The 13,334-nt window shown below is 40.7% G+C and overlaps 1 protein-coding gene and 1 long non-coding RNA gene across 9 annotated transcripts; one reads left to right on the plus strand and one right to left on the minus strand.

Annotated features, from left to right (window-relative positions):
• The first annotated feature begins 6,236 nt into the window (after nucleotides 1-6,236).
• Nucleotides 6,237-8,801, plus strand: LOC136471939 (tau-cadinol synthase-like). Its single transcript, XM_066469692.1, has 7 exons — nucleotides 6,237-6,332; nucleotides 6,430-6,691; nucleotides 6,766-7,147; nucleotides 7,572-7,790; nucleotides 7,903-8,038; nucleotides 8,132-8,380; nucleotides 8,514-8,801. Exons 1-7 carry the CDS (start codon nucleotides 6,237-6,239, stop codon nucleotides 8,799-8,801), a joined length of 1,632 nt encoding a protein of 543 aa, XP_066325789.1.
• Nucleotides 8,802-9,388: 587 nt separating this feature from the next.
• On the minus strand, nucleotides 9,389-13,073 carry LOC136471947 (uncharacterized). 8 transcript variants are annotated; one of them, XR_010762177.1, is made up of 7 exons: nucleotides 12,543-13,073; nucleotides 12,267-12,368; nucleotides 12,116-12,162; nucleotides 11,704-12,021; nucleotides 11,498-11,577; nucleotides 10,550-11,412; nucleotides 9,389-9,890 (listed from the first exon to the last, which is right to left on the minus strand). It is a non-coding gene; the product is annotated as an uncharacterized lncRNA (long non-coding RNA). The 8 variants fall into 8 exon arrangements; XR_010762182.1 differs by having other exon boundaries at nucleotides 11,704-11,841; nucleotides 11,952-12,021; nucleotides 12,116-12,368; XR_010762179.1 differs by having other exon boundaries at nucleotides 10,550-10,797; nucleotides 11,322-11,412; nucleotides 12,116-12,368.
• Between the last annotated feature and the right edge of the window lie 261 nt (nucleotides 13,074-13,334).

Raw genomic sequence — 13,334 nt, forward strand, 5'->3', positions numbered from 1 at the left:
GGAAACAGTTACATCCTATGGAATTTGTTGGAGCTTGATGTTTGCCTTTAATCCCCTTTATTTCTAGTTACAGGAAAATGAGATCAGATATTTTCAATCTAGTCACTACACCACGACACCAAGATTAGCGATGGACGGTCTGACACTAAAAGCGGCTACAACGACAGACAATCTGACGCTAAAAAGTTATAGCGACAGACTTCTGCAGACGGTGTAAGTCCTATCGCTAAATAGCACTTTTAGCGACAGATAGTCCGTTGCCCTGAATTTTTTTAGCGACAGATAGTCTGCTGCTACTATTTAGCGACAAATAGCCTGCCAGTACTCTAGCGATAGACAATTTGAAGTTACAAATGTTTTTAGCGATTGATGGTTTAACGAGATCATTTAAATGCATTTAAAAAAATAAAAGGCCATTTGGTTGCAAATTAATACAAAAATAACATCATTGTGCATGTTTCTCATACAAATAGATTCATTCATGACCAAGTCCAAACACTCACTAAGACATACATATATGGTCAGCCATTACAAACATGAATCAATGATAAGTCTACAGTATCAGCTACCTGTATCCAAAAGAGATAGACTAGCACCTAAATCAGCTTTGAGTGGCAAATTATCCACAAACTTGCTAACTAACACCGTAGTAGACCCTGAAACCAAAACCTAACATGCAATCAGTAACATGTTAACATAGATCCATGATCAGGTAAAGTTACTATGCTTCATTTTTTGTTAAATTAATTGGATCTTAAATAATGTGTATGTAGATTGGTACTTAGAGAAAAATTGAAGGCCTCATATTGGGACTTGGTTTTCTGTATCTTTGTAGCTTACTTATGTGCCGAGCAAGTCAAATCGTGTAGTAAATAGATGCTCCAAAGAAATCTAACTAGTCAATTAACACTTCTGCTACTCAAGCTAATGTTGCGGTACAAACACATGCAAATTAGATCTCATCATATCTCTTGTTTTTACTTGTTTGCACCAGGGTTCAACGAGATAGTTTAGATGAATCAAAAATAAATAAAAAATTATCACGGTTCCTATCTCAAGGTCAGGTCATTTTTTGCCTACAAACTGTACATATGTCACCAGCTCCTATCTCAAGTTTCTTATCACAGCTCCTATCTCAAGTTTCCAGAAAGCTTTTTTCTCACTGAAAAATATGCAATTGCAGCCCATGTAAAGGAAAACAAACTAGGATATATTGCAACAGTGTGTATCACATAGTCTATATATCACAGAATAGTTTATATATCACAGAACTGCATAAGATTGTTGAATTGAATATTAAACTACATAAATCAATCCTTTATGTGCTAGCAATTGACAAAAATCTGATTACAGCGTTAGAGCAATGCAACTCACCACAGAGCCTAGCCACGTCCTAGTTCTCTTTGGCCTGAACATGAAGACAGGTCCTTATCCTGTAGTGGCGTGTACTGTGAGTTCCGTGGTTGCCTCTGCTAGCTCCCTACATGTTGGACAACAACAACCTAAGCATAAATAGGTAAATTCATATAAGGTCATGCTGAAATAATAAGTATTTATTCTTAACTTTGCATAAATAGAAGATCTCTTGTGCAAGGACTTGTTAAGTATTGCTAGTGCTATTCTTAATTTGTATAACTTAACATGTTACACATTTCCTGTGAGGCTGCTGATTTGCACTTAAAAGTTAGCTAAATAAGCAGAGAAAGGACCTCAGGCTGCTGATTTGCACAGAAAGCTACTAGCCAATTAAAGGTCATGTAATGGGTACTTGAATTATAAAATATTATAGCCAGAAAAAGGAGTTTGCAAGACAGAGGAGGAAATCATTCGCTGCTACTCTGAAACAAACTTCAAATTGTAATCCCGAAGATTGCATTACAGTATAATCGAATAGTTATTGGCTGCTACTAGCCTACTACTTGTATTCATTCACTACAAAATAGATGGAAACAGAGAGAATACAAGAACAATCTACAATGGAGTCACTTGTTTATTGTGTCCTGCAACTAGTCAAACAGCATGCTAGCCTAACAAATCTTATCTACCCAAATAAATATTCAATGTTGCTTTCAGCTAATACTTTACAGCTTTCATGCATCAAACTTGGTACTGCAGCTTTCATGTACATATATGGAATGATCATTAATGTGTAGCTGTTAACTTTTTTTTTGAGGGAACAGCAGGGGAGGCCCATACCTAAATTTTTTCATCAAATTTTCCTGTACATATGCAGCTGTTAAATTTCAACTGAAAATTTTAGAAGCAGCTATAAAAAAAGTTAACTACAAGCTGCAGCAAAAAAATGGATGTAGGACAATGGAACTAATCTTAGTATGCAGAGTCATATTTAATGCATGATTGCAAGGGCCAATTCATTGTGCACATTATCATCCCACAAATATAGGAAGTACATTAGCCCTTTGCAACCACAGAATAACCTTTTAGTTTAGTAATTCTAAAAAAAGCTTACCATGTTAACTGCTGGTAGTGCTTTGAGATAATGCAAGCAAAAGACATATCAGAGCACAACTTCCCAACTCTTCTACATACAAAAATAGTCAAGTGCAATTGCTTGAGACGATGAGGATGGGCCACGAGAACAGATCCGGCACCTGATCCAGCAACAATGACACGTCATTCTCCAACTTATCTAGTAGCAGTTGAATAGCTTATTGGAACTACTTATCTAGTAGCGGTTCGTTTGCAGTGAAAAGCTTATCACAACTAAAGTCAAGCAGGACTGCACAAGTGCAAGAACCTGCACCAAAAAACTACATAGTATACACATAGACTTCCAACAAAAAACTACAATAGTTCAGCTTATTTTCTATCATTCTCCAGTTCAATGTAGAAGCTTTTTTATATTGGATTGGATTATAATCCCTTCTCGTATCCTTAATGAAGAGCTCTGCACCGGTCTAGCTATCCACGGAGCAGAAAGTTTAAGTTTTGGGTTGCAAAGCAGAGCAGCGATGATTTATCTATTTGACAAAATTATTATGACATTAATCATATAAGAGCTCTGCACTAGTCTAGCTATCCACGGAGCAGAAAGTTTAAGTTTTGGGTTGCAAAGCAGAGCAGTGATGGGAGAAATAAAAAACAGCAGAGCACATATCCACACCATGCGCATCTATTCTATTCTGTTCTATAATTAGTGCTAGAAAACAACATAAGATTTCACCCTAGCACATATGTTGGTATGCGCAAGCAGAGTATATAATACGTTCAGATCTACACACTCTACCTAATAAAAACCAAATGTTAAGACGGAAACTAAAATATGAGCTAGCCAAACAGCAAGGAAAGAAACCTGAGACGGAGAGGCGTGGATGCTACGGTGGTGCCGTGGTGGCTCCATTCAACTTTAACCTCTAGATCTGCCGCCGTTGTAGCTCTTCTTGGGCTACAGAAGCTTCTCAGGTTCGGCCACATGCACATGGCCTCACGAGCGCGTCCCAACCGCCACCGCCGCCCTCCCCCACATGCGCCAGCCCTCCCCGACGTGCGCCCTCCGTCGATGAAGACGCGAGCGGCTCATGGGAGCGTCGTCCGTAGCACCCCCGACAAGGAGGAAGTGCAGGACGGAGGAGGAGCAGCGGAGGGGCGTCGAACTCGGTGGTGGAGAGCTAGATGCGAGAGAGACAGAGAGGGAGTGGTGCTGGCGGCTGCTGGGAGGATGGAGATGCTGAGTTTAGGGTTTGCTTTCTAACGGGCTTGAACTGGGCCTTGTAGTGTTTAGGGTTCAGGGGAGAAATAGAGCCTGGGTTCTTCTGTGTTCATGGGCTGGGCTAAAATTGCGAGTTGGGCTAATGTGGAACCATTTTTTAGCGACAAACCGCATGACGATATAAGCAGTTTTAGCGACAGACCGCATGACGATAAATGTACCTATCTATACCGACAGATAGTGAATCGGTAAACAAGGAAACAGCGATAGATAATCTGTGAGTAATCTTTAGCGACAGATCATCCATCGATAAATATAATTTTTAGCGTCGTTGATGCGGTGTTGTGGTGCAGTGAGTGCAGATGCTCTAACAACTTGTTTTATTTCCCCTTTGGTTGTGCACTTGTGCTTGTAACGAACTGATTTTTCCTCACTGAAGTCTTTTCCATTGTGTAAAAACGTGTGGAGGCGATAGATTGATTATTACAGAAGCGTACATATTTCTTTTCGCCTGTGCGTGAGCTGAGCGTATGATTTTTGTGCTGGCTTGTATAGCCAATCGACCAGCGGCGCATTATTGGTGGCGGCCGACGACGCATCACGTCCGGTACATGGGCGGCCAGTTGATGCCATATATGGCCTACTAGCTACTGCTATCCTACTGGTTGGATTGGCCAACTGCTATCCTACTGGGGATAGTGGCTGTTTATATGTACTTAAATTAAAAGAAAAACAGTTACCCTATTGACATCATCTGCGTCGGCGCCATGCACGTCAATTGATCGATCGTCACGCGATCCTCGTGGTGGCCCGAACAATTCCGTCGTTAGCCTCAGCTCATTCTATCTAATACACTATACGCCACCTGTGGATCAGGATTCAGGAATAGGAACAGATCACGCACACCAATTTCATCCACATCAAATATATATTATATATCAGAATAGCGGACAAAGGTAGTATCATTCAAGAGTCAAATCTACTTACTCTTGTTGCATGGTTCAGATCACGAGCCACACAAATCAGAATGTTGCACGAGACTTGACTGGAAAGTTGATTCTTTTTGCTTAGTGAGGCAAATTCGGAGAAAGTGTGTTTGGTTTAAAGCCTGTGCCTGGAAATGCTAACGAGAAGATAAATCATGTTCCTATCGTCTATATATGATTACAGAACGCTATTAATAGTTTGTTTACCAAATAAATGATTTTTGTCTATCAGTAAAATTATTAAGATTAATTATTTCTAATGACAACTCTCTATATGTGTTTAGTTTTTTGAACTTATATATGTGCAATAAGTACTTTTTTATTGATATGTCTATATAAATAATTTCACATCACAAGGATATAATAAAGGGCCTTTTGATTTTTTTTTTTGGTTAAAGAGAGAAATGCCGGCCGGACAAAACAATAAAATAAAAGAGAAAAGGCATTGTGCTCGTGATTTGTGTGGCTGGCTTATCAGCCACTTTATGTCAGGCAACAATATCCAAGGCAGAGCCAGACGACTTGATTTTGCCCGCTTAGGCGACGAGCGGATGCCTGCCCAGTCACGTACCCAGGACACCAACCAAACTTGTCACAGGAAAGGTACAGGTAGAGTTTCATCCAAGCAAGTTTGTCCCAGGGTTTGAACCAAACACGCCCTACATATTGCTATTTTTTCTTCACATTCAGTCGCTAAAACAGAATGTTGATATATATATATATATATATATATATATATATATATATATATATATATATATATAATATATGCTCGTCCAATCCTTTTAGAAATACCACTAGGGATCGTCTGACCCCTCATGACCCACGCAGCCATGCGAATGTCCAGAGCCTAAGGGAAGGAAAAAAAATGGGGATAAACCCCGGTCGCTACAAACTTGAACCCAGGACCGGTGGGTTCGTAACCACGGAACCCACCACTGAGATATAGCTCAGGACCTAGATGTGCTTCTTTCTTAATGGAAAACGTTGTGTCCCGTCCGTCCAAAAAAAAAACACAGTTATTCTCCTCCTGTCACGCGCTCCTAACAGTATTTCTGCTCGTTTTAGTGATTTATTAATCACCATCGCGCAACCAAATTCATTCAGCAGATTTGACAGTTAGCTAGTGTGGAAATTACTGGTCACTAGTTGCCATGCATGCTTTTATATACATGGCGTTTTTATTGAACCTATATACTACGCCTATTAAAGGTACTCCTATCTTAGACAAGGTGTATGAATGCATGATCATCATCATCAATCAATCAAACAAAGAAAGAAACCCTCAATCTGTGAATGCCATTACGTTTTCAAGACGAACCACCCCGTGGACCGTGATTAATTAGACGATCACTAAGTTCAGTAATCACCTTGACATTGAGTACTGAGTAGTAGGACTACCCCGTTCGGCTTACCTTAAATCCGGCTTGTTCGGCTTCTTTTTTTAGTCGGAACAGTGTTTTTCTCTCACAACATTTCAGGCAGAACAGTGTTTTTCAGCCACTTTCAGCCAAGTTTCAGCAAACCGAACGGGGCTTATATATATCAAGCTCCTCAGACGTACTACGGCACATCCACAAATGGCTGCCAGCAACACCACCGCTGCTGAGGCGAGGACTGTTGACCCCTCAGTGTGGGGTGACTTCTTCATCGACTACGTCCCTAAACCGATGCAGGCACGCACTCATGCTCGATTTATTAAGTTTTAACATGTCCGGTGTCTATGCTGTACTATATGCGTATGCCTTTAATTTGCATATATAATTCTTGTAGATGTTGGAGGGAAGCATGAGGGAGAGGGTCAATCAATTGAGGAAGGAGGTGTGTGGACTGTTTGAGGCTTGCAGCGACAGCAACGCGGTGCACCAGATGAGCCTTGTGGACACCCTCCAGCATCTGAGTATTGATCATCTCTTCCAGGAGCAGATTGATGCCACACTACGCAGCATCCATGGCTGTGGAGGATTCAGTAGCCTCCATGAAGTTGCCCTGCGATTTCGCCTCCTTAGGACCCATGGTCTTTGGGTTTCTCCAGGTAGGTATATATGTGTGCCTGCATATATATTGCACATACTGGCATGACAAATCTGTACGATAATTTCATTACAGACGAATTGATCAGCAAGTTCAGAGGCGATGATGGAAGCTTCCGTACAGAAATAACGAATGATCATAGAGGCTTGTTAAGCTTATACAATGCAGCTCACCTTTTAACGCACGGAGAGGTGGAACTTGAAGAAGCAATTCCATTTGCAAGGCATCATCTGGGACTGGGATTATTAACAAGTAGCCTCAGGGCCCCATTAGCTGGTCAAGTAACCCGGGCCCTTAAGCTACCATTGCCAAGGACACTGAAGAGATTGGAGGCCCTAGATTATATGTCCGAATACACTCAAGAGCAAACATACAATCCCTCCATACTAGAGCTTGCAAAGCTGGATTTTAACCTACTTCAACGTCTTCACCTGAAAGAGCTCAAAGCCATTTCCCAGTACGCATGTTCTAAACTTCTAGTTATCTCTTGTTGAAATAAAACATGACAAGTTTTTAATCTTCTTCCCGTTTATCATGCCAGTCTTCCACTTCCACAATGAAGTTTATTTTTTTTTCAGTTCATGAGAATATCCTCTAGCTTTCTATAGGCTGCAGAGGTTCACGGTTATAAGGGCAGCTTGAGGCCCTGGTTTACAACATCCCCAATTGTGAAACTAATCAAATGCACGACTCACTATTCTGTAACTAATATAAAAATTTTGGATACAAGTGAAGTTTAAACATAAATGCGGGTGACCTTAAAATTAATCATGAGCTTTAATTTACTTCACAGCTCCTTAAATTACGTAAATAATTTCTACTCATGAATACAAATTAGTCCACGCCTAGCCTGCTGATGATATATGGACAAAATGTTTCAGATGGTGGAAGGATATTTACCAAGAAGTGGAACTAAACTACATGCGTGATCGCGTGGTTGAGTGTTTCTTCTGGTGCTACACCGTATACTACGAGCAAGATCTCTCGCGGGCTCGGACAATGCTTACCAAGATTTTTGCACTTATTACCGTGGTAGATGACACATTTGATGACCATGCTACCTTAGATGAGTCTGGTAAGCTCGCTGAAGCTTTAAGAAGGTTTGTATTAGTTAGTTTGGCTGATTACATTACCTTATTATTCCTCTAACCTGTTGTATCCAATTCACTAGCTAGATTAATTTGGATGCAAGATATATATGGTGTGTTGCAGATGGGACGATAGTGCAGTTTCTATGTTACCCGAGTACCTGAGGAAGTTCTACCTAAGGCTGTTACGAAACTTTGAAGATTTTGAGGATGAACTGCAACCAAATGAGAGGTACCGTGTGGCTTACACCAGGGAAGCGGTACGCACTGACTAATTATGAACCAACCACCAACAAGGCAGCAATGATCTAATCGTTCTCATATATACCAGTACTGATGCATTGTCTGTACAGTTTCAGATGTCGTCTGAAAGTTATCTCCAGGAAAGCGAATGGTTTCATCATAATTGCAAACCATCTTTTAAAGAACACGTGAAGGTGTCTACGGTATCAGTCGGACCTCAATTAGGAGCTACCGGGATGCTAATGGGAATGGGTGATGAAGCAACCAGAGATGCATTTGAGTGGGCACTGAGGGGAGACACTGCTGTTATGATCTTCGGGCGGATAGCCCGTTTCTTGAACGACATAGCTTCATTCAATGTAGAGTTTCTTTCCATATCATTTTTTGATGTGCATATTGTTGTTAATCATCATTGCTCACAAAGTGGTTCTTGTGACTAACTAATATATATAATTGGAGCATGCACTTTATGTTGCATTGTTTAATTTGCAGAGTGGGAAGAGCAAGAATGATGTAGCAACTTCCGTGGAGTGCTACATGAACGAGTACAATGTAACAAGTGAGGTAGCCATGACTGAGATAGGCTACCTAATCGAGGATGGATGGAAGACAGCAAACAGAGCTCGATTTGAGCATCCTGAGCTACTTCCAGCGGTGCAGCGACTCATCAACCTGACAGTGTGCATGCCGTTCATGTACCGTGGTAAAAAGGACGCACACACAAGCGGCAAGGATATGGAGACGATTGAGCGCCTTTTCATCAATCCAATACCCCTCTAGCTATAAATTTGTGATTGGTGTTAAATGCAGCCCACCCAAAGGCTGCATACATGCATTGTGGATATTTATCAACCAATAAAGAGTGATGTAGTATGCTTGCATAGCGTATCTGTACGTACTTATTTGTCTTTATATAAAGAACAATAATAGAAAAATAAAACTTGTAATGGAAATTTATCCTCTTCAAAATGGAAACAGCACTTATTCTTTATTGATATTTCAAAGTAAATAATGCATGAGTCTCTTTTGATACTGGTTACATTTGATTCTGGTATATATAATAGGCGCCTCATGCATTTCTCCACTCCCCACTACAGGTAATATGATGACGTTCACACATTTTCTCTGGTTATTAAGTGTGCATGTGTAAGTCATCAAGTTCACAAAGTGTTGGATTTACTTGTGCTATCAGCAGCGTGTACTTTAATTTACTGCTAGTTTAAAGTCCTAGGGCATGTACAACGCGTATATTAGCGTCGTCTGTGTAAAAGCCTCGTGAGTTGGGAGCTGGGAGCCGACGGGAGCTATGACGGCTCGTGCTCCCAGGCACCAAGCGACGAACTATCTTTGGATCAACAAATAAAAAAAATGTTTGGAGTTTGGAGAAACTAGTATAAATGCACGTGCGGCACGCACGTGGCAAAAAATATATATTTTGTAACCAACTATCTAAGATTTAAAGATTTTTTTAGGAATTTCAATAAGTAAAGCTTAAGAATTAAGAAGGAAAGCTCTACCAAATTGACTAAAGAACTGAAGAGCAACAACTTAAGGTGCGGGAGTCATCGAGAGACATGGTTATGATCCATGTATTTTGCACACCCTATGAAGTAGGAAGACATGGTTATGATCCATGTATTTTGCACATGATTTCTTCTTCTTTTTTTATCTTGGTAGATGCGCAAAAGTCGGAACAAAATCTCGTTCAGTCTCCCTCCATCTTCAGCTTCCTTCATTGATGCCAACGACCCTTGAGTTTCTGCCGTGACACTACATGGCCTTAAGCACGAACACATGGAAATTGACCCAGAAATTTCTTCGGCAAATGGGAAGCATGTACAGGTCCTTGTGGCTGCTGGGTTTTATGTACTGAAACCATTAATCAAGATCCATCAGATTTTCTTAACTAAGAACAAAATAGGCGACTAATTGTAACCATCATGCCACAAGGTTCTTAGTATGTTATTTCCTTGCAAGCATTTCAGAAACTGTTGCTCCAAATGAGAGTGTATGGAGCAGAGTAAGAGAGTTTAAAATTTAACAATACATCATTAGCAGAGCCAGTGCATCGACAAAATTATTTACTCTGCAAAAACTCTGCTTGGTTCGCTTCCAAAATATGCCAAGCCAAAGATTTGGCAAGCCATGGTTTCGTTCTTGCAGACAAACCACATAAGCTGAAATCCGTCTATTCATGAAGAGAAAGGGGGCAAACAAGAATTTAGATATTTTGAATAACAACAGTTTGATTAATTCCAAGAAGGGCATGCCCTTTGCTATTACAAGAGTTTGATAAGCTGAATGCTCTTTGTACTCTAGCAGTCTAGCTTAATAATAGAAATCTATTGCGTTCAAAAAAATAATAATAGAAATCTAGTTACTCTGCTCTTTCTAACCATGCAAAGGGAAAAATATACTTAGAGCAGATAGGTTCACTATTTTTAGCTGCTGAGATAAAAAAACATGTCAGTAATGAAATGTTCATGGCACTCTAAATAAGAGAATACATTTTTTTTTTGCATTATCACCTTGCATGTAGTCCTCGAAGAGTAAAGGAATAGCTCCATCCTTGTTGATGAGTTTGTGCTATGTTTTCCAGATTTGGAATCCTCATAATCTGTCAGACTTTTGGATATTCCAGTGGCAGTTGGCATGCTGTCTTCGTAATCAATTAGATCAATACCTTGAACAACCACTTGAGGGAAGCTTCTCAGTCTAATAATGTCTACAGACTTTTCTTGTGCAGTAGCTGGCATTGGCAACACTAACAAGGCTCCTTTGCCCACCAAAAGTATGCAATTTGTATAAAATTAAAATCAGAACATGTATTGACTTGAGAGCACAGAAATTCGAACTATCAATGTTTAATCTTTTTTGCACAATTATAGCAGCACATACTACAACCATCCCACCAAAACCCCAATGTATCTAAAATATTATGGTCTAGCCCTCTGCAAAGAGAGGCAGAACATTATGATTTATCCCAATGGATACTGTCTCTCATAATGCCCAACAAATTCAGATCATAAATTGCATGGATGAGCATGAAAAAACATTTGGAATTCTCACTGTCCAGGTTATAGTGAAGTATCTGCAGATTTGGATAGGATACATATCAAAAGAGTAATGTTTGCTCAGCCTAACTTCTTGTATCAGCTTCAAATCAAAAGTACATTTGGCAAAGGCATAGCACAAGTATTAAGAAAGCATTGAAGGCAAGATTGCCAAAAGGAAAACCGTTAGCTTTTTAAGCACAGCAATCTTGTATTTTCATACGGTAAATGGTTCATATTTTTCCACCTTTGGTGTAAGAATCGCAATTCCATCGAACGTGACAACTGGTTCTTCAGAAGAACCAGCATCAGCAAATTTCAATAGTCTCCCATAAAATCTACAGAAAATAGATAGATTTTCTTAGTTATTATTTTGCAACTTCAATGTGCTTCATTTACACAGTGCTTATTGAGTGAGCTTACGTGAGCCAGAGGGCGATTCTCATCCCTGACAAACTGAGTACTCGAAGTAGGCACATGCTAACTTAAATCCATGCGGGAGTCTTTCTACAACCATTTGTATACATGATGAGCAAGTAATTACAGTAATACACAACACAAGCAATATAGTACTGATGGCAATGCAGAAAATATGAGTGGATCTACTACAACTACAGTCCACTACAAACCTCATTGGACCCAGCAGTATCATCAACATGAAACTCTATGAGAACATCTGTTGTTCCTTTGCATCTGTGTTTGTGCAACATTTGGTAGGGACACTTCAAATGCTTGCTTCGAACCAACCATAAAGGTTAGCATGTTTCCTACAGAGGCAAGGGTAGAAACATTAAAATCAAACCCAACATATGTAATATTACAATAATTAAAGTTCACCCAAACTGCCATCAATCCCTCCCCAATTGTGGCCACTAACAGAAAGCTGTTTTTCATCTGGTTTGACGACCATATTCTTTTTGTATGAAGTTGGTCAAGCTGCTTACATCCTATGCAAGAAAAGGACAAGATCAAATATTTTTGTCAGGCAACAATAAGAGAAATATATTAACCTTGGCATGAAAGAATATAATAATTGCTTACCTTAATTTGAATAAGAAGAGTTTGCTTTAGTGGATATCACGATCTAACTGCTCAAGGTTTAATCAACACATGAAAACCATATACCAAAAAAAAAAAAAAGATACCACATATAGATTTTGCAAAATTAGACAAAGCTGGTTCCAATACATACCACAAAATTAGTTGAATTCTTACATAGCCCCAATTGAACGCAGTGTGATTTTGCAAGAGACAGTGCAATCACAAAAACCTCCTTATCCTCATATTGAGCAATCTAGGGACAAAAATCAAATTTAAAAAAAAAAGGATCATTTGGATGACCACTACAAAGTACCAACAGTGGCTGCGGCAGCAGCAGCTTAAAAATAGCAGCAACCGAATCTAATTAACCCATCAAATAATTAGCATTACCACTCCAGAACCTAAGAAAAGCACGAAGATCACATACCTGGGGAACCAAGGATGCAAAGCACGAAGATCACATACGTGAGGAACCAAGGATGCCGAACCCTGGTAGAGTAGCGCCTCGAGAACTGTACAGGTAGCGGAGGGCCTCGTTTTGCCGGTCCAGATGCTCGGGCGGCGGAACCGATCCCAGTCTCCTCGGCGAGATCTGCGGCGGCAGCGGGGTCACGGTCACGGAGATCACCGGGGAGTGTGCGCGTGGGAGGAGACGGCGTCGCTCCAGACATCGACACCGACGTCTTCCTCATTGGCGTGACAGCGGGGCAGCAACCCCGGCGGCGCTTGGTAGGGAGCTAGGGACGCAGGGTGGATGTGGATGGGCGCGGGGCCGCGGGGTGCATTGGGGTCGAGGGAACAGAGGCGCGCGCGGATTGCGGAGGGAAGCGGGCGGACCGGCGGTTGCCATCTCTAGGGCGGAGAAGGCGGCGGCCCGAAGACTGGGAGAGGTCGGGAAAAATTAATCTAGCAGGAAACTGCACACCGGCGCCGATCCATTTGGAATTTTGGATCAAATAGGCGGGGGTAGGGGCTGGGAAGTTTTCGTGGAGGCGGGTACGGCGGGCGGGTATGCAGCGGGCACGGTGAAAAAAACGCTAAGAAAGAGTTGTGTGTAACACGAAATTCATAAGTTCCTCAAGATCACTTATCAATCTAAGTTGGGTAGAATTTTTTTTACGGTGACAATGAATTTTTAATTCATTCGCTCCTTTATAGTATAGTATAGTATAGATAGTAGATAATATAGATAATGGCTCAAGAGTTTGAGATGTTTATG

This window comes from Miscanthus floridulus, chromosome 1 (genome assembly GCF_019320115.1).
Source record: "Miscanthus floridulus cultivar M001 chromosome 1, ASM1932011v1, whole genome shotgun sequence".
Classification (NCBI taxonomy): Eukaryota; Viridiplantae; Streptophyta; class Magnoliopsida; order Poales; family Poaceae; genus Miscanthus; species Miscanthus floridulus.